General features: G+C 40.7%; 1 protein-coding gene across 1 annotated transcript in view; it reads left to right on the top strand.

Moving 5' to 3' along the window:
- The first annotated feature begins 3285 nt into the window (after window positions 1-3285).
- The window catches only part of MAP3K3 (mitogen-activated protein kinase kinase kinase 3), a 37604-nt gene continuing 18676 nt past the window's right edge, over window positions 3286-22213 (top strand). The window contains exons 1-4 of the mRNA XM_081837853.1: window positions 3286-3771; window positions 15982-16103; window positions 17737-17811; window positions 19103-19143. Of these exons, the coding sequence (XP_081693979.1) occupies window positions 3768-3771; window positions 15982-16103; window positions 17737-17811; window positions 19103-19143 (242 nt within the window). The 5' untranslated portion in view covers window positions 3286-3767. The remainder of the gene's footprint in view (window positions 3772-15981; window positions 16104-17736; window positions 17812-19102; window positions 19144-22213) is intronic.

The following is a 22213-nucleotide window of genomic DNA, read 5'->3' as shown; positions in this document are numbered from 1 at the left end:
TAAAAATGTTCTTCAACTATAAGGGAGCAGGAGCAGTCACAAAGTCTAGCTGGCTCTTGCAGAAACTTCCTGAAGCGAAGCTTTAACTTTGTGAACCACTGGTTATTAGATTTGTTTCTCTCTCTCTCCTCTGTATGACAAAGGCCTCTAAAATAAAACTGTCAACAGTGTTGATGCCAACATAGCATCTAGTTGGATAAGTACAGTTCCTAGCTTTGCACTGTGTGTGTTGCCTGCCCCTCACAAAAATGTAAGGACTTCAGCCACAGGTGATCTTACTCGACTCCAAGAGGCAACAAGCATTTCCCCAAGAGTACGGTTGCTTTCCGCCTTCTAAGAGAAGCTTTTATCCCAGCACTATCCAGAAAAATGCAAAAATCCTTCTTAAGGTAGTGTGGAAAACGTGATGTTTCAGGAGCAGTGACAGGATACAGCTGGCTCTTGCAGAAACTTTCTGGAGTGAAGCTTTAACTTGTATATGATGTTAAAATGGGATGGCATTGTTTTTCTTGGAACATTACTATGACCAGACATGTGTAATTCATTATGAAATACACAAGCTTCTCTTACATAGCTATGGTGGAATGTTGCCACTTATTCCCATATCAAGGCACACTGAGGTAGGTCTTTTCTGACACATTAATGGTCAGAAATGGTGTATCAAACCATTTTTCCACAGTTACATGAGGCACTGGAGAAGGGGAAGTGTGTTGAGAAGACTTTCAGATGTTAACCACCAGTGATGTACATAATGAAATGTGACAAACCTATTGGTTATTTGTTTTATAGTACTTGAGTACATTAGTGGGGAAATGTGGTAACTGGTGTATAAATGTCTTTGTTTCAACAGTACTGGTTGTTCTTGCCCGAAGACGAACATGAAGTATGAGAGAGAATTAAATGCCTGACTTTCTCATCTTTTCTCCTCTTCCCTCCCTCAGCCAACTTAACTAGCTAGTACACAGAAAGTAGATTCTTGTGGTGGTAGTTTTTTTAGTCCCGCGGAAATCAAGGGACTAGATTAAATCCAAATGTTAATTTTAATCTGTTAATAGGAGTTGGACAGTACTGGTTAAAGGCACTTGACCATGGGCTGCATAGCACTGGTCCTAAGGCACTTCAAACATGGGCACATGGGAGACTTAAGGATGTGCTCAGTAAAGAAACAGGTCTGTAATTCACTAGCAGAGTGGTGCTGGGAGGGGCTGGGTTATTGGTTATGTGATGGAGTATGAACTCGTGGTATCTGTTTTTTGAAAGGAACAAAGATGTTTTTAGTGTACAGAATATGAATATGAGCTGAATTTTTTTACTAATCAATACTAAAGGGTAATATGTTAGCTTATGTACTGTACTCCCCAGTGTGATTTCCGAAAGATGTCAACTTTGTAGCATGACTGTATAAAGTTCCAGACTCATTTTTGCTTTCTTTTGTTCTTTTCAACTAAGCAATAGCACTGACTCTACTTGTGTTAATCTTTTTCTTTCTCCCATCCCACTCTTAGAGTGTTACATATATATATATATTCTTACCCAGTGTTATTGGGGAAAGTTGTTACTGAACTAGACTTAATCTTACCTTATGTGGCAGACAATAGTTAACTTGTTGCAATATTCCCAGTTGATTTTTATGAAGAAATTATAATGAAATGGATTTATCTTGATCTTTGAACACCTGCTTTCTGGAATTATATTAAACACTGTAAAAATTTAAGACAGTTTTTTAAAAGGTTTGAAGTAGAATGCTGGAATTTTAAAGATACTGATCTTCCTTTCTCTGTATACTTCTGTTTGTTCCATTCCTAGTTTTTGTGTGTATTCTGCCTTTCTTACGTTTTAATAAAATGGAACATTTCTAAAATGCATGGTGATGTAAGGGGGAAGGCATGAATAAGACCCAGACAGTTCTTTTTATCTTGTTAAACATTCACTTAACAAGAGTACAGTCTTAAAAATCTATTTTTCCATGGTTCCAGAAATACGAAAGTGTGCCACTTATAAAATAATCCATCATACAAGTCTATAAATGAAAGTGGCCAGAAGCTTTTATTTTGGGGGAAGAAAATCTAGCCTTACAAATGAATGCTAATCTGCAGGAATTGCATTTTCAGTTCCTGTCTTGGAACGACACATTGCTAAACAAGAAAGAGGCTTATAAAGGTTGTTTATGGTGTGACCCCCAGTAGAAGCCATTCTGAACTTTCCGGCAACTTGAAATGCTGATGTAGAAAGGAGCAGGATCTTTTGCATTGTTAAAAACTTTTTAAAACACACCAGAAAGGTACTACAATAGTAAGTTAATTATCATTCAGGTAGTATACAATATTACATCTCTTGCACACCCAAAAGAAGTCCTACAGCAATTTACAGTACCTGAAAAGGCAAAGACACAATATGCAATGGGAAGTTCATTAAAACAATACAAAAACAGAGTAAAAAAATGGTAATAATAAAAATGGTAATAAAATGGTAATAAAAAAGACACACATGAAATATCCACCAGCTTCCAGCATGAGGATGAGCAAATGATCTGGAGAATAAAGGCTTTGCTGTCACTGAAAAGATGGCAAAGTTGGTAACATGAAAATATTCCATAAATGCTATCAGTTAACTGCTGGATCTTAAAATAACAACCTGTTCTACAAGAGTCTTATAAAAGCTAAATGCTTTTGAAGAAATGTATAATAGGAGTTTACCTATTTAGGAATAAGACTTACTGAATTCAATAGGGCTGATGCTGAGTTGGTGTGGTTAGGATTGCAAGGTAACTAGTTCTACCAAATAGATTAATTATTATTAGTCGTCGCTGGGTCTTGCCGAAGGCAACCCAAAAAACTCACAAACCAAACAGCAAACTGATTGCATTTGTATAGGGTGTGGAGGCCTCACTATGAATTTTATTGGTGGTGAAGGGAGCTGCTTTTTCAAATATGTACTGATCTTCACTGGCTTAGCGGGGCCCCCTAGATCAAGTAAAACAATAGAAATTGACCAATCACATCGGTTCTGCCCTCCCCTCAACAAAAGCCCTGTCCCCTCCAACCAAGTCCTGCCCTCCGCACCCCCAACAAAAATCCTGGCTAGGCTGATCTTGTAGGAGTTCACGAGGATAAATGCCCCTTTCGAGACTTGGGACCAGACTGCCCACGTGCGTTTGGGAGGGTGAAAGAAGAGGTGGGTGGGGCGCAAAAGGAAATAGCCTGATTGGCCGAGATCTTCCTCCTATTACCCGCTTCTCTCGTTACAATTGACAGTTGCATGCTGAGGCTCCGCCTTACTCCGCCAATGCGCACGCGCGCTTCCTGTCTTCTCTGAGGGACAGGGAGTTAAAAAAACCGTCTCGCGGGTGGGCGGTTTTGTGAGTGCGCGCGCGTGTGTTTCAAGCCAAGGCAGCGCGCATGCGCGAGCGGTTACGAGGCTTTGCCTCAGAACCTCCGCGCCGAGAGGGGAGTCTTTGCGTCGCCGAAGGAAGGAGTCGGACAGACCGACGGAAGGCGGGCGCGGGAGGAGGAGGAGGAGGAGCCGCTGCCTTGCCTGCCCGCGGCCTTCGGAAGGACTTGGCCGAAGTGGGCACCTGAGGCCCAAGCCTTGGAATGAGGCGGCGGAGGCGGAGGCGGAGGCGGCTGCTGTGAGGGGAGGAAAAGGAAGGAAGCGGCGCGGAGGGGAAAGACGGAGCGAAAGAAGAGCGGGCGGCGGGGGGCAACCGGCTGACGGCGCCCACATCCCCAGAGGCGCTTCCCCCGCCCCCGCCCCAACCGGCCGCCAAGATGGGTGAGGGAACTCGGCCGGTGGCCGTCGTGAGGGGAGCTGCGGGCGTCAGGCCGACGACATATTGACGTCAGGGAGGCGTTGGGGGGGAGGGGGAGTCGTCAAGGAAGCCCTGATGGAGGGGGCTGCCTTTAATAGGGATGGGAGGGGGGGGCTGCTGAGGGATGTGAGGGGTTAAATATGCTTTGCTGAGGGTGCGCGCGCTTTCCTGTTGAGGGCAGCTCGGGGGGAGGTAATACCGTGGAAGGAAGTCGGTCAAACTCGAGTAATAATAATAATAATAATAATAATAAATTATTTATACCCCGCCCATCTGGCTGGGTTTCCCCAGCCCCTCTGGGCAGCTTCCAACAAAACACTAAAATACAATAACCCATCAAACATTAAAAGCTTCCCTAAACAGGGCTGCCTTCAGATGTCTTCTAAAAGTTTGGTAGTTATTTTTCTCTTTGACATCTGGTGGGAGGGCGTTCCACAAGGCGGGTGCCACTACTGAGAAGGCTCTCTGCCTGGTTCCCTGTAACTTGGCTTCTCGCAGGGAGGGAAGTGCCAGAAGGCCCTCAGCGCTGGACCTCAGTGTCCGGGCAGAACGATGGAGGTGGCGACACTCCTTCAGGTATACTGGGCCGAGGCTGTTTAGGGCTTTAAAGGTCAGCACCAACACTTTGAATTGTGCTTGGAAACGTACTGGGAGCCAGTGTAGGTCTTTCAAGACCAGTGTTATATGGTCTTGGCGGCTGTTCCCAGTCACCAGTCTAGCTGCTGCATTCTGGATTAGTTGTAGTTTCTGCGTCACCTTCAAAGGTAGCCCCACATGGAGTGCATTGCAGTAGTCCAAGCGAGTGATAACTAGAGAATGCACCACTCTGGCGAGACAGTCTGTGGGCAGATAGGGTCTCAGCCTGCGTACCAGATGGAGCTGGTAAACAGCTGCCCTGGACACAGAATTGACCTGCGCCTCCATGGACAGCTGTGAGTCCAGAATGACTCCCAGGCTGTGCACCTGGTCCTTCAGGGGCACAGTTACCCCATTCAGGACCAGGGAGTCCTCCACACCTGCCCGTCTCCTGTCCCCCCAAAACAGTACTTCTGTCTTGTCAGGATTCAACCTCAATCTGTTAGCCGCCATCCATCATCTCCAGATGAGTAGCATCATCTCCAGAGTAGCAAGGAGGCCAGGCAGTTTGTTTGGTTTTCCCTGGTGGGTGGGGGGAATCGTAGAGTGGGAAGTAATCCCCGAGGGTCATCTAGTCCAACCCCCTTGCAAAGCAGGCATCCTACCCACAGCCATCCCTGAGTGGGCTCAAACCACCAACCTTACAGCCAGAGGCACTGACCTTATGTTTAGCGCTGCTATTTGGCGGGGTCTGGTTGTGTTAATGGCCATATGATACGGGGTTAAACTGTCGCCAGAACAGCAGTGGGCGACGGGACCTGTGGCTCTGCGGATGCTGAAGGGCAACAGGTGATCTCCATCCTTGAACTAGCTAAACTTTTGGTTTGCAAGCACCCGTTGTTGAAATGCTTTGAGGAGACAATCACAGGCAAAGTATAATAGTGTTCTCTTTTCTCTGTTTGTCCTGGCAAGGATCGGGTAGCTTAGTATGTCTTGTTATGTTTTTGCTGTTTTATTTATTTATTCATTATTTCACTTTATTTGTTTCGTAAAATCTACACACCACTTGATTGTAAGGAGAAGGAACTTCAAGGAGATGAAACAATAAAGTTGAGAAAAATCTAGACAGTACTTTTAAAATGTTGGTAGCTCAGCAGGTCTTGAGTTCTGAAGAGGTTGCGGATGTGCTGTTCATTTTGTTAAAGGAGTTGCCTAAGGCATATAACACTTTCAGTCAGATTGGGGTGGCTTGCAGGATGGATGAAACTTGAATTTTGGTCTTGCCAAAATCATGTATGTATTAATCTCCCTATGCTACAGTTTGAAACACACTAAATGTGTTTGTGTGAATGAGAGAGAGGAGATTGTAATGAACAAGTACTCCAAAGGCTCCAAAGTCCACTTTGTTCACATTTTAGGTGAAGTTGTATATGATTAAAGGGGGTAATAGCGCAAAAGTTATTAATTTTTGTTCCTTTGTAGATGAATAGGCTGGAAGTGTTATACTTTTAAGTGAGATACTCCTCAGAGGTTGACATAATGTAATTTGTTGTGGTTCGTGTGAATTAGCTGAATTCTGAGCTTTGGCTGTTTTGCATACTACCTGTCCTGAAAATATTAAAATATGCAAACTGAATCTGTTGGCTAATGCTACAGTGACCCCAAAGTGGGATGCACTCTGAACCCAAAGAGGAATGAACTGGTGGGAGTTATGTGCTATGAGAGAGTGACACATGCTCTCTGTTTTAAAATCTAGGGAACCTTCAGAAAATCAGTTCTTTGTGATATGAGGAAGCATGCATTTTCCAACAAAGTTGGCATTGCCCTAAAATTACTTCATCAGGTATAACACAAGGTGTTTGTTCAGATTCAGCCACATGTTATAGATGACACCACCACTACTTGAAAAATACATCGAAGATAATAAATCATGTAGTGTTGGTCCTGTGCCTATTAGCTGGGCATAGAAATGGATCCACTCACTGATAAGAAGTGTGTAGAAAAGTGGAAGCTCACCTAAAATACAGTATGAAGAGGACTTACCATGCTTTTTAGTGTGTGAGTAAATCTGTAAGCAAGTACTTTTGTCAGCTGAAGGGATTTTAAAATCTACAGTGAATATGCCTTCAATATGGAAAACCTGAATTAAGATCATTCAGAGCTCCTGTGATGACACCTGGTTATATTGGTGCCTTGATCATTTGGAGCTTGCATGTTGGGTTTTCCTCTCGCAAACATTCAACTAATGCAAAATTTTGTGTCTGCATAGTTGGAGACAAAAACCTGATCTAGGTTATGGATGTAGTTACATTTTCATAGCTGTTAGGTGGTTTTGCAATATTTTAATTTAAGAGGCAAACTATTGTGCTTATTTGGGAAACAGTTGGGCATAGATGTGGGCTTTTTGTTCAGTTCATAAACTGTGTGGTCTTGTAGGTGCTACTTAGTCTTTCTGTTAATCATCGTAAATAAAACAATAAATGATTAAGGATGCAAGGGAGGCCTTGCTAAATTGAGACCAAAGGTTCATTCTACCTCACATAGTGTGCAACAGAACTTCAGTTAGTTGGTAAATTTATATCCTGCCCTTCAAAAAAAAGTGCAGGGCAGCTTACAAAACTCCAAACTAATGTAACAGCACACAAAATTATAGCAAGGGGGGAAAACAGTAGAGAAGAAGTAGAAAACCAGATCAGATTGCAAGCTGAAGTATGTATGTGTGTTAAAAAACAACAAATGGGAAGATAAAGGGCTTCAGTTGGTTCACCTGTTGTGCCTGTTCCTGGACAGGGCTAGCCTAGCCCAGGGGTCAGCAGACTTTTTCAGCAGGGGGCCAGTCCACTGTCCCTCAGACCTTGTGGGGGGCCGGACTATATTTGGGGGGGGGGGATGAACGAATTCCTATGCCCCACAAATAACCCAGAGATGCATTTTGAATAAAAGCACACATTCTACTCAGGTAAAAACACGCTGATTCCTGGACCATCTGCGGGCCGGATTTAGAAAGCGATTGGGCCGGATCTGGGCCCCGGGCCTTAGTTTGCCTACCCATGGCCTAGCCACAGTGATCTGGTAACTTCATGCTTGATGTTTATTACGGGTTGAATCTATGTATATTTACTTAGAAATGAGCATCATTGAGTTTATTCTCAAGTATTGGAATCAAAATATGGAGTTGGAAACTGTTAGAAGTTAGGCTGTGTTCTATAATTGGAATACTGCAGTTTTCTCCCATTCATGCTCCCCCTTTGAACAGAGAGAGACTTTTACTCAGTTTTTTTTTAAAAAAACAAAAAACCCAACATAAAACCTTCTGGGTTTATGGAAGGGGTAATCAACTCTGACAGGCCATATGCATTTTTTATGTTGACAGATTTTGGATTTTTGGACTGTGGGCTGTATACAACAAAGCTGCTCAGTTAGTACTGTACAAAGATTTCCACCTTTGCAACAGGACTTTTCTGCCCATGCACTGTTGGGGGGGGGTTTCCCCTCTAGAGCAGATTTGGAGGGGATGCAAGGAGAGTAAGTCCTTGCACTAATGAGATAACTTCATTGGATACAACCATATCTATTAATAAGAAAGTGGCATCTGTATATTATAATTGAATGTTGTATTGGATCATTTCTCATGCATGCTGTTGAATGAGGAAACAAATAATCATTCTGAGTTCTTTATGAAGAAGCCTAGATGCCAAAAATCTGGTTTCATTATGAATTCCAGTTAAAAGTAAATAAAACCCAGTTTAGCTTTTCTCAACCCCAAATGATTGATATGATTGAATGACCCCATTGAGGGGGGGAAATGGCTTGGAAGAAGATGGTGGATAGTGACATTTTAGGCCAATCTCTCCAGCAGCCCTATGATACCCTTATAAAGAAAATATTTAATAAAAACAAATTAACAAAACCTTTCCTGAGGGCTGTGATATCCTCCTGAATTTGGTGGGCTGTTGCATAGGGTTGAAGAAGGAGAGGGGATCACCTCAAATTGGTGGGAGGCACCTTCCACGAACAGAGTACTGTACCCAAGAATGTTATTTGGTCATTGACAATGCTATAGACATAGCAAAAAAGAGTAATGAAGAAGCTTAAATAATACAACACATGGTTGGAGTACTCATTCATGCAAGTAAAACACATCAGTGTTCCAATAATAAAGTTGCTGAAATAGAAAGATATTTCCATGGCAACCATTTTGCTTACCTTCGCTGAAGAAAGCAGGAGGGCCAAACTAATTTTCCCCAAAGGTGACTAATGTTCAAAAGACTACAACCTAATTCCAATATATAATTATTATTTTTTATTTAACTATTTGTGAAGAAAATAATGATAAAATAGATGGAAACCTCTCAGCCAAAGTATTCAACATTGGCCTGGAGAGAAATGTAGAAAATACGCTCAGTATGCAGAACTTATTTCTACAGCCTGAAGTAGACAAACTGCATTGCCAGTGCTGAAATTTAGAAATAACTTTTAGATCTTGAAAAAAATACCTACAAACATAGTTAAATTACAGGAAGTAAAGTGAGTCAAGCACTAAATTGTATGAAATGCCTGTTAACAACCCTAAAGACAAAGTTACTTGTCTAGCTATGACAGGCGTCAGTTTTTAATTTCAACAGCTGAGTTTCCTCTTTCAACATTTCAGCCATTTTCAGGGATTTCCATGATATCATTTCTTTATAAACTACTTGCAGCCTCGTACTTGGTGTTGCTTTGAAATTATAAGAAAACAAAACATCAGTAGAATTTAAAACCAGTGCAGTTTGAAAGTTTCAGTCCACCATTTTGATTCAGAATGGTGCCAAACATAGATGAAAACCTGCTTCTTAATCTCAGAAACCATCTTAAGGATATCTTACAAGGTCCAAAAGCATAGTAGACAAACAGCTTTCCAAAATATATAGTAGATCTGGCTATCTTCCACTTTAGACTGAGTTGTTGAATCCATTAACATTAAGATAAATGATATTAAGCTATATTCACAAAAATTAGCAAACAGAATTTTTAATTACTTTCATTAGCTTTACAGTTAATCCTGTAATTGATTTAGATTTATAATTATTCCAAGATCCAAAGCTAGATTCCAGTATTTCTTAGTTTTCCTCTAATGTCTCACCCTCCTTCAGTATTACATTTTTAACAGTCTATTTCTGCCAGTAAATTGGAATTTAGTGCACTTTCTGTAATGGCTTAAATGTTTAAAAACATAGTATACATTGCAAGGTCAGAAGCATTTATTTCCATGGATAAAGCCAAGTTTGGAAACATGGGTTTGAGAATGTCATTCTTTATTACATAAAAGGGGTCAGCAGCACCTCAAATGCATTCCTTTTTCTGCAAGAAAGAAATTTAACTTTCCACTACAGTGTTGAGATTCAGGTCACAATCATAAGCATACTGACTGCAGAAAAAGTTCCTTGATATTTACTTCTGAGTAGATATACTAAGGATTGTGCAGTTACTCATCTACTTTTCCAATCTGTCTTTTTAACTTACAGTCTACAGTAATACCTCTGGTTACGAACCATCTTCCTTGTGAATGCTTTGGGTAACGAGCTCCTCTAACCCAGAAGTAGATGCTCCTGGAAGCAAACTTTGCCCCAGGATGTGAGTGGAAGTTGCACACCAGAGGCCCAGGCCTCATGTTAAGATGGTTTCAGGATAAGAACGGACCTCCAGAACGAATTAAGTTTGTAACTGGAGGTACCACTGTATAAAGATTAGTCTATTATAGAGCAACAGTTTGTTTACAAATAGCACAGTATGATTTTAAAGAAATAATGTTTGTTGTCATGAATGTGATTCACTTTCACGTAAAGATGTGACAGTTTTTTGACATAGTTGAGTAGTGCTAGCTCTGTTTGGTTTATGTCATTCAACTTAAACATGATTTGTGATGATGAAGAAGATGATTTATTAAATTTATATACTGCCCTTCGTCTGAAGATTTCAGAGTGGTTCACAAGATAATTAGGGCAGTTCACAAGATAAAGATCCCATCCCATAAGCATTTACACTTCAAATAACATCATAAAAGCTTGTCCCTACTTTGCTATATCATGGAATAAGCCCTATTGAACACAGGGAACTTGCATCTGTATAAGCATGAATTGGAGCATAGAGTTAATGTATCTGTGGATTTTATTCATTTGAAACTACATCTGTATTTTGCAGGAGGTTCCCAGGTGCCTTAAAGCTTGACTTTTCTGTGTCAGAATTCTTGTAAGACAAATAAATGAATATTGCTCAGTTTTCCTTTCTTGCACAAGCATATTGGTCTGCAGGCTTCCTGTATTTACAAAAGTTCTGGAAGTGTTTCTACTCTTGTTAGTTTATAGTTTTGTTAGTTTGCATCCTTGTTGAAGAAGAAATGTTGAGTTCTAAATGTTAACCAAAATAAACATTTGACACAACACAGTAGCTTTCCTTGTATGTACCAGTTACTTTTTATCAATGATATAAAGTGGAGTGTGGATTTTAAAACATGAAAAGCATTTCCTGAACAACATCATTCCAGCACAAAGCTGAACTGTTTCTCCCAGACCTACTGGAGACCTTGCAAAATTCTGCCTCTCTACACTGTTCAACAACTGCCAAACCTTCATTTATAGTCATTTCTGCATTATCTGTTCAATGTCACAAACATGAAAATGAATCCATTACATTTGTAAGGTTACATGTAATATTTCCCTAACGACCTACTAGAAAAAGCAAACAAAACTTCCTTGGAAGGTATACTTTGATTTCCATGCAGGCCTTAATTGTAGCTGTACATGAAACAGAGGAGTGGACGAGTATAGCTTTTCATGGGTCAGAAAGTTAATATTGTAGACCAGCAATTATAAGGAAAGCAATTATAAGGAAAGCAAGAAGAAGCATTTGTGTCCATCACTTTCTTAACAAGATACTGTTTTAAATGTTCCTTCCCCCACCCCAGAAAGTCAGTTTAGCCATATTACCATGTGTTCTAGGTTTCTTGCAATACTTTGCTTTTTTGTAAATAATGATTTTTTTGCATTGGAGTGCAAAGTTTATGTTGGCCATAAAGGAGGCGGGTGGTAGAGGAGCATAAGATTAATATATAGTATAGAGCAGAGGTCGGCAACCTAAGGCCCATGGGCCGGAAGCAGCCCATGAGAGTCGCTTAACTGGCCCATGAGCTACCCCCGAACCGAGCTGCCCACTTGGCGAATCCCCGTGTGTGTGCATCTGCGCGTGTCCGCGGTGCCGGAAATTGCTTCTGCACATGCCCAGACGCCGAAAATAGCTTCTGCGCAGGCACGATTTTCAGTGTCTGGGAATGCACAGAAGCAATTTCTGGCATTGCACTGTGCTGGTCCAGCCCACAGGATCTCCGCAGGAGTGATCCAGCCCATGCTTGCCGACCCCTGGTATACAGGGATCTTGTCTCAGCAGTGCTTAGTCTTGTCCTAAAAACAAAGATTTTTTTCTTTACATAGTTTCAGTCTTAGGATGACTGTGTTTTATTAAGATTATATAGTATACAAAGAAACTCATTTTAAAAATACAAAATCCTGCAGTCGGTCATGTCAGTTTCTAATAGTATATTGATGGGAACATTCAGGTTCTTTGTATAGTAGAAAATTGCTTTACTGACAAAACTGTGTATGATGAAATACATTTTACTTCATAGATGATGGATTTTTTGCAGTATAGAAGCTCAGAAATCTAATTTGTTCTCTGTCTGTGATCTAAAGCTAATCTGGCTGAAAGTACATTACAGGTTCCAATTCACTGAGGTCATCTGAGCAAGAGTAGACATGGAGAACAACTTCAAATGCAGATGCTTTAGTTTGTCTCACACTAACTGCCTTGGAGACACAAACACAACAGTAAACGCCCCAAAACCCTGTGGTACATAATCTTCCCAGGAAACTGGGAGTCCAGCTCCCATGCTTTCTGGTGTGCTCTACCAACACATCATTTCCTGTGAAGGGCTAGAGACACCTGGAAGGCTTGAAGGTAGCCGATTAGGCATCTTCATCTTCCACCTGAGAGATAAATCAAGGGAGCCATTAGAGGTAATAAGGATTCCTTCAGAAAATATCAGTCTTGTTCAAATGAGAACAAGAAGGAACACAAACTTAGCTAAAAGAAATACAAGCTGACAACAAGGAATGGAGAAGAAATTGAAGAGCACATTGCTAAAAACGTTAAGCTCTCTGGCCTGTTGGACAGCTCCCCAGTCTAGTTGGTAACAGAAAAATCAAAGCTACACATGAGTGGTGGCAGGAATGGGATAACATGAAATTTGATACTAGATACGTAACTAATTGCAGATTAAGCAATTCACTTTTTAACAGGAATTCAGTTTGAGCCCTCCCTTTATAACAAGTGGGTCTAGAATCTCAGCCATTGAGCAATTGACAGCCCTATAGGAGTATAAAAAGAGATGGTCCTTTTTCAACGCGTGCCGGGGCAGACTAATTTGTTTTCTGTGAAGGAGGATGGTCCTGAATACATTTCTGAGTTAATACTCATGGTTTGTGACCACAGATCTGCATCTCTGCAGCAGTGAAAACCTTGGGCCTAGTTGATATAATTGAGATTGCATTAAGTGTTGCCGCTCCTTTGGCATGTCTCTAATATATTACTTCACTTCCCCACTTCTGATTTATGCAGCACCTGGCATAGTGCATCTTCGGTGGTACATCATCACATATTCTGGTGATATATTTTTGCAAGACCTCTTACAATAACCCTGCCTTTTGCCCTAAACTGCAGGAACCACTTTGATGTAGTATTTAGAATGTTGGACTAGGGCTAGGCATACTTAGGTTCACATCGCCACTTGACCCTAAAGTTCACTGTGTGATCTTATTGGCCTAATGTACCCTTTATTTATTTACATAGTTATAAGGCCTATAAGCAGCTTCCAAATGTAAAAACCAATTGCGCAACATTGTTAAAATGCACCATAAAAATGCAAAATTGTTAAAATACACAGTGAAACAGTTCCATTAAAATATGCAGTAAAACAATCACATGAAAACAGCATAGCAATTTAAATAGGACTGGTTGAGAGATCAAGGGAATGCCTGGGTAAAAAGTGCTTTTTCAATACAATGGGACCTCTCATTTTTAATCTGGGCATATATTTCACAACATCAGTGCCAGCATTGAAAAAGCCCACCACAAACCAATAACTAACCAGGTTACTCTTCTTGATCTTAATGTCTTACTGGACAGTGAAGAGGAATCCAATCCGAACATGAAAATGGGATCTGGGAATCTGCCTTGTTTTTGCAGCATTATTTATGTAATTGCCAGCACAGCTTCACTGTAACCATACTGTAACACACCACCCAATAAACTTTCTAACTTCCCAATTACTTTTTGGCAAAACAAAACCAAAACCCCTTAATTTATATTCCATACTGCAGTTGTGAGATGTTTACTTGAACAGCTGGATTTGCAAAACAATTATTTTGACACTGGGCTGCTAATATGATTGCTTATATAACCGTTATTCTAGTACCTGCTGGCAGACAAACAAGCAGTCTAACACACAATCCTATATGTGATTATTCAGATATAAGTTGCATTGGGTTTGGTGGGACTTGTCTCATCACTATTGTTAATAGGGATCATTGAATGCATAAGAGACACAGACTATGTAATTAACTATATGACTGTAGTGCCTCTGTATATTCTTTGATAATGGATGAGCAGGCCATTGAATACGTATTTTGAAGGGTTTCCTGTAATTAGTGAAACAAGATATTGACACAGTGGCTGTAGATCTCTAGTGGAATAAACATATAGAATACAGTTGTACCTTGGTTCTGGAATGCCTTGCAACTTGAATGTTTTGGCTCCCAAACGCCGCAAACCCAGAAGTGAGTATTCTGGTTTGCAAATGTTTTTTGGAAGCTGAATGTCTGACGCAGCTTTCACTGCTTCCAGTTGAGTGCAGGAAGCTTCTGCAGCCAATCGGAAGCTGCGCCTTGGTTTTTGTCCATTGTCGGAAGTCGAGTAGACTTCCGGAATGGATTCTGTTCGAGGACCAAAGTATGACAGTACAATAAAAATAATGGATGTGGCAAATAAAAAGACATGTAAAAGTAGAAAAATAAAATACAGAGGCAAGGTAAAAACCTCAATAAGCTACAGAAAATAGCCAATTCAATCCCAGTAAACTACAGAAAATACAGTGCCACATTCAGTTGTTGCATATGAGAAGAAAAAGGTGGGCCAATTTAGTTCTCAGTAAAACCTCTCCACATACTTGTCTGTAGAGCAGGGAGTTTAGTGGGCTGTTCAGTTGAGTTAGCATAGGAGAGAAATCTATACCACATCGAGTAAAAAGGATCCATTTTCATTGAACCATTAAGGATTCTCCATTTATATGTCAGGTGTTCTGACAATGCAAAGCAAAGACTGTCTAGCTTAAAATCAAAATGCAGCCATGTGCTCTTATCGAGAAGAGAAGATGCTCAGACTAGTATTTAATATACATGGCCAACTGTTTACTGCAGATTGCATGGAACTAAGATGTGACCTTGTTACCATTCTTTAGCATTTAATGCCTCTAAAAAGTCAGTGGAAGGCAGCGTTTGATAAAATGTTCTGACAGCGAGTCATAATATCACATCAAAAGGTTTTGAAAAGGCGGTAATATGATGGTATTGGAAAGGCTTTACAAAGTAAAGACCTCAGCTTGATGTGTAGAGAAGTGGGAGAACTGTTCCAGGCTTTGGAAGTAGACTTGCCAGAAGGTGCAAAAGCCACAAATAGATTAACTGAGTGGAGGGGTGGAAATACAATAAGGGAAGATAGGGGCAAGAATGGAGAGGTGAAAAGCTTTAAGACATCAGTGTTGTTGTGAAAAGCAAGAGGAAACCTGAGTTGAAAGTTAAAGAGGTTAGTTTCGCGCGTACCTGCTGAACTGATCAAAAGGAGAAAGTGCCAAAGGAAGGCCGACTAGGTAGTGTTTTCCAGGGAAAGCACAACAAAGTGGTTCTCTCCCCACCCCAGTAGATAGTTAGGAAAAGGCAAATTTTGACAGTACTGAAGAGGAGGAAGCAGAGACAGGCTAGGATAGATGCACAAGCATAAGAAATGGAAAATGACCCTAACTAGTGTTGGGTAATATTGAATCAGTCTAGCTATTTTTTAGATCCAAATGTTTAAAGGCAAATGTAGTTTAGTGTACAGTCATACCTCGGGTTAAATATGCTTCAGGTTGAGCGTTTTCAGGTTACGCTCCACGGCGACCTGGAAGTAACTGAGCACGTTACTTCTGGGTTTCACTGCATGCGCAGACGCTCAAAATGACATCACGCGCATGCACAGAAGCGGTGAAACGCGACCTGCGCACAGTCACGTGTTACGTTTTACTGAGGATGCGAACAGGGCTCCGGAACGGATCCCATTCGCATCCAGAGGTACCACTGTATTTGCAAGGAATGTAAAACATCTTTGTGTGATGTGTATTGGACTGAGAGAAGAAAGAAAGAAAGAAAGAAAGAAAGAAAGAAAGAAAGAAAGAAAGAAAGAAAGAAAGAAAGAAAGATCCCTCTCCATCCAAAAGTTGGCTGCTCAAAAGAATTCCTCATTTATTGTTACAGATGAACAGGAGGCCTTGAAATCTATCATGAAGGATTTGGTTGCACTCAAGATGAGCCGGCGCCCCAGATTGTCTGGTTTTGAAAGCATGAAAACCAAAGACTCTCCACATTCAAACAGACAGGTAGGTAGTATGTTCCTGAAAGCTGCTGCATTGCCTGCCTTGTAATTGGCTGTTATTAACATAATGCCTGCTGAGCCAAATAGATTTCACAATTTTATCCTAATAAAAACCAAGGCAGGTCAGAAGTTGGTGCCTTATGTTTGCCGTTTGTTGGGTGGTCTTGTTATTTAGAAATTAGAATGTTTGCTTTGGATTTTCTTCTCCTTTTCCCTGCCTCTGTTTTTAGCCTTCCAACTGCTTTTCTTATTATTGCACAGGTAATTTTAATTTTTCCTTCATCAGCAAGCGGGAGACCAGGGCAGCAAAGAATTATCTCCTACTCCCACAGATGGCAGTGCCAGCTACTGCTCCTGTGTTTTTATTAAGGTTTTGTTTTTCTTATTTAAATCGTATACCACCCTGGGAGTCTCACACTAAAGTGTATCTTATAAATAAGCAGTCTAACACACACAGAGAGAAAGTGCTTTCTCCTTTTGCCTTCAGAGAAACATTCCTGATTATTGCAATAATAAATGCTCCAAGCCTTCATGGTTAAACTCCTCTTTCATTGCTAAGCCCTTTGCTCAAAATGTAATCAGTGGCAGGAAAACTCATCTGCCCAACTCTTCTGAGATTTTTTGACCATAGTGAAAGTTCAACATAGCTATTCAAACTTAATTCCTTGGCCACTGCAGATGCCTTCTTTCATGGAGAGTCCTTCAGCTAATACTGTAAACCAGGGCTGACTAATGTGTGCCTCCAGATGTTGCTGAACCACAACTCCCATCAGCCTCAGCCAACATGATTACCGTATTTTTCGCTCTATAAGAAGCACCAGACCACAAGACGCACATAGTTTTTGGAGGAGGAAAACAAGAAAAAAAATATTCTGGATCTCAGAAGCCAGAACAGCAAGAGGGATTGCTTCACAGTGAAAGCAGCAATCCCTCTTGCTGTTCTGGCTTCTGGGATAGCTGCGCAGCCTGCATTCGCTCCATAAGACGCACACATATTTCCCCTTACTTTTTAGGATGGAAAAAGTGAGTCTTAATAGAGCAAAAAATACGGTAATGGCTAGGAGTGCTGGGAATTTTAGTTCAGCAGCATCTGGAGGCACACAGGTGAACCACCTGTGCTACAGCAACTATAATTCCTCTTATCCTAACTTGAGCGCTAAGCCTTATTTTGGACATTCTTTTGCTGCCTGCTTTTCTTGCTTCCAGACAGAGAACATGAGATTCTCTGGTCCGCAGGCTGGAGAGCAGGCAGCCTCACTCACACTGGGAAGACATGTGATAGGAGAGAGTTGTGCTTCTATGAGTGCAGTCCCAACCTCACCTAGGGACTAATTTGGATGCCTTTCTGTCCAAAGAGTTCTGTCTTTTTCATGTTTCACTCCTGTTTGTCATGGTGGGTTCTGTAGCTTTCCAGATGGCTTGAATTATTAGTAACATTGATTCTGCTGAAATTTAGATGGGTCTCTTCCTTGGAAATGAGGTCAAGTTTTTTTCTGCAGCTCCATCTTTTGGACGGGGTGCAGTTAATGCTTGCTGCCTCCTCTCCTGCTTGCTGACCAGAGGGGAACATAATTATAAGTCCAGCTTTCCCTTTTTTATTTACAAATGTAACATTGTCTTTTTTCTTCCCATTTAAGAAAAAGCACAGTACCAGCAACTCAGCTGTCCTGAGCAAACAGTGTGTGTGTGCAGCAGAGGACAAAAAGGCTCAGGTAAGCAAACCTTTTCTCTGTCCTGTACTGTTAGACATTGAGGAGACATTTATATTTTTAGGTGTGTGTAAAATATGTTAAGGTACACGGGTGGCGCTGTGGGTTAAACCACAGAGCCTAGGACTTGCTGATCAGAAGATCGGCAGTTCGAATCCCCGCGACGGGGTGAGCTCCCGTTGCTCGGTCCCTGCTCCTGCCAACCTAGCAGTTCGAAAGCACGTCAGAGTGCAAGTAGATAAATAGGTACCGCTCCAGTGGGAAGGTAAACGGCGTTTCCGTGCGCTGCTCTGGTTCGCCAGAAGCGCCTTAGTTATGCTGGCCACATGACCCGGAAGCTGTATGCCGGCTCCCCCGGCCAATAAAGCCAGATGAGCGCCGCAACCCCAGAGTCGGCCATGACTGGACCTAACGGTCAGGGGTCCCTTTACCTTTAAAGAATGTTAACAAAACAAGCAAACCTCCTACCATACCCAACATGAGGAGGCATGCATGAGATATACATTGAAAGGAACCTTGGGACACTTCGTTCAGTGGGGCTATAGGTTATGAGGAAGCTGTGGGGTTCATAATCCTTACTCACATGTGACCTCTGGCCAAGACAGTCCCAAGACTAGTTGCATGGTTGAGATGCATGGCTCACCTGTTGTGCTGCATTTCAGCTACAATTTTTCAGAGATGTAGCAATCTTTCTATGATACCAAAGAGGCTAAATGAATTTCCTCCACATTTATTCTAGTCCTCCTTGGAATGGAAGCCTTAGTAGCACACTCTCCAAAAGCCCCAAAGGTTTGAACATTCTGGGGTCTAGCCAGCAGCCACCTTGAGAACCCCCTTCTCCTTCCTTACAGGACAACACAGAAGAAGGTCTGGTGCTCCTCCTTCAAAAGCATTGGCCTCTGATTTCACCCCAATAAAACCATCCATATTCTGAAGATGTGGATGATATTTTTATTTTTTAAAAAAGCATGGTACACTTAGCATCAGATTTAGTTTGACCCACAATCTGGAGCGACATGCCTTTTCCCCCTTCAAAATCCCAAAGTGCCCAAGACTTAACCTCAGTTTTGCCATATAGTCTTAAGGCCTGTGTTGGAAATTACATTACAGCTTACCAAACAGGGTTAATGAAAGGAAAGAAATTAAAATTAACTGCACAGAGTAGTTACAGCAAATCCAAACAAATCCACAACTTCTGCTCTGTAGTTAACTCACTAATATATATTATTGTTTTATGGAAGGAAGGAAATGCCCAAACATGTAGCTGGTGAACTAACAATCTCTTCTTTGGCAGAATGACATCCGGATAAAGTTTGAATATAATGGGGAAAAGCGGTAAGTTTTTGTCTTCTTTTCACATACTTAACTATATTTTGGGCACATTTTGTGTGCTTATATAATTTGAATCTGGTTTTAATGAAGGGATTAGTTGCTTGCTAAAGAATCTTGATAACTGGTGATAAATTAGATAGGGATAAATTAGAGGAATCAACATGCTGTCTAATACAAGAAAGATCCTGTTGCATTCTTTATAAGGTAGTTGTATTTGGAATCCAGTAGAAATTGCAAATGTTTACGATACCCATTAGATAACCTGACTCAATTTGTTAGGAGAGCAATGAAAAATAATACAGAATGTACTGTTTGTTTGTGTGTATTTGATTTGTATTAAGTAACCATTTTTATTAACAATTAATAAGTAAAAATACATAAGTAGGGTACATTAGCTGGGGTAGTGCTGAACAGTAGCCTTTCTGTGGACTTCCAACTCCTGGAATTTCTCTCCTGCGTTACAATATGTTACCGAGTTTGGCTCCTACACGCAGTGACCTTAATGTATCCTTATTAGCCTGAGCTGTTTTAGTTGTTATTATTCACTGAATTTATATACCACCCTAATTAAATAAACAGGTGTCACTTACCCTCCCCTGAAATGTCACCTTAACTCACCTTGCCATTACAACACTAGATGTGGCTCCCTGTACCTCCCTGTCATACATAGTTAAAATTAAGTGATATTCGGAGAAGACACCTTGAAATCTGTAGCTGTCCATTGATTTCAGTAGGCCTTCTCTAAGGAAGAAACATTGGGTGGTATCCAGTCTTAAAGTTCTAACTAAGCAAGAAAAGGGTCGAAAAAGATCTTCCCACATTTTACATAAGAAATCAGGGTAGCTCACGCATTAATCCACAATCTTGAATATATGGCCCAAATGTGGATCCCTGTTCTTCTGTGGGGTTATGCGAGGGGAGTACAGAGTAACTGGGATGCAGACTGTTTACCTCCTGATCTGTGAACGCCAGCATTATAGCTTTAAGATGTTGGTTGTGCAGAGCCAACTTCAGTTCCTAGGCACAAACATTTTATGTGTGAGTCCTGTGCAGAAATATTCCAGATTTCTGGGGGCATTTGATATTCTTGACATAGGATGCCAGTAGACATTTCTGTTCAGAAGTCCCTGTGAATTTAATACATGTTTATTTGTCTTACCTTATGAGCTCAATACAGCTTATTCCCAAATATGGTGACCTCCAGGGGTTAGTCCAGTTCTCATCAGCCCCAGTCCACATGGCTAGTGGTCACAGATAATGGGAAATGTCGTCCAACCATATCTGGAGGGCACCATGTTGGTTTACAGTCAAATGTTTTGCAGGGATTATACATTTTGGGGCAGATGCTTTCTGTTTCAACCTTTAAACACCTGGTGAGGACTTTTCTATACTGCCAGGCTTATGCAGCCAATTAATAAAATACGTTTACATAATAGCTGATGGAGTCTGATTTTAAAAGTTAATGTGTTTTCATTAAATATAAATAAACTGTAAACTGCTTGGTGTTTTTTTAAAGATATGGTGGTACATAAATATTTTTAGGAATCAAAATAAGAGGCCAAATGAAATGAACATAACACAGTAAAAAAAAACCTTCCAAACCCTTTCCGTACCATAAATATAATTTTTAAGTTAAGTGGGATGGTGGTGGTTTTCTCTGAATATATATATATATATATATATATATATATATATATATATATATAACATAATTCCATTCAAACATAAATATTCAAAGAGATAATACAAAGATTGTGTGATTAAAAAAAGAGTTTGAGTTGTATCTAGGGTTGGTGATACTATGATTATAGCCACTGAAGTGATTGGCCGTGAATAGCTTAGGTAAATTAATTTCAGTGGATCTTGAAGTAAAACCTAGCTGAATGCAACCTTCACTTTGAAATTCAAAATCACAAATATGTACAAGCAGCCACACCCAGGAGATGCTACATTTCCAGTAACGTGGGGGCACTGGAAGTTCATCCTTGTCAACAACAGGAGCAGCCTGATCCACGATGCAACACAGCACAGTGCTGCAACTAACGTGGGAGTGAAACCCCAGCCCCCTTAGTGACCATCTTGTATGTTTTCCTGGTCAAGCAGGTGTCTTTGAAATGGCATGGGGGACTTGGTAGGGTATGGCTGTCTTACATACCCACTGAAAAGAAAAGCTCAATTGTATGCAAGCAGTAATTATGCAGCTATGTAAGATTTGCTCTCAAAATGCATTTCTATGTGTTTGATTTCAGCAAAGCTGCCAGATCTGACCACAAATATTTAAGTCGGGAATGGTCTGCCTAAAATTACCCCAATCCATCATGACTTTGCTGCTCTAAAAAAACCCAGTGGCGGGGTGGGGAAGCTCAAATGCTTATGCGTGTTTAATGAGCTATTTGCCTTTCATAAGGAGTTTCAGCGCAGATGTGAGCCAAGCTATGTGCACAGTGTCCAAGTATTATAATTTCAGTTTATTATTGGATTGGTTTCTCATTACTGTATAAAAAAAGTTGTAGACTACTGAGTTGTGTGTGGGTTTTTTTTTTAATAATGAAGACAGCATTTTTAGATGGTTGAACGTAGTAGGTTTTTAAGTTAACTTTGCTTTCCAACATGCATGTTATGGAGAGCTCAAGCAATATTCTTCGAATGCTTGGAAGATCAAGTACAAAGCGTAGATCTCAAAATAATAGTTAACTTACCAAAATCTGCAGTGCCAAAAATGGAGAGCTTGAGGTCCCACAACAATAGTAAACTGGTTTGGAAAAATCTGGACAATTATAAATATGATCAAATAAACATACTATCAAAGAACCCAAAATGAACAATAAAACAGATTTTTTGAACTGTGGTAACTATTTATTAGGCTTTAGAAAGTCAAATTTCACAATTAGTATACTGTACAGCCATATAATATTTTTGCATTACTGCAAGGGTATCACACACATGCTGTGTAGAGTAGCATATGTTTATTTTTCTTAATTCTGTTTGCTAGCTTTTTCGTGTTTGTAGGACAATATATTAATTTATATACTGTTTATATGCCAGAATATCTTCTAAATTGATATTTTGTCAA

This window comes from Podarcis erhardii, assembly GCF_964252035.2.
Source record: "Podarcis erhardii genome assembly, chromosome: 13".
NCBI classification, from domain to species: domain Eukaryota; kingdom Metazoa; phylum Chordata; class Lepidosauria; order Squamata; family Lacertidae; genus Podarcis; species Podarcis erhardii.
Note: the sequence above shows the minus strand (reverse complement) of the source record. Positions and strands in the feature narration are given on the sequence as shown.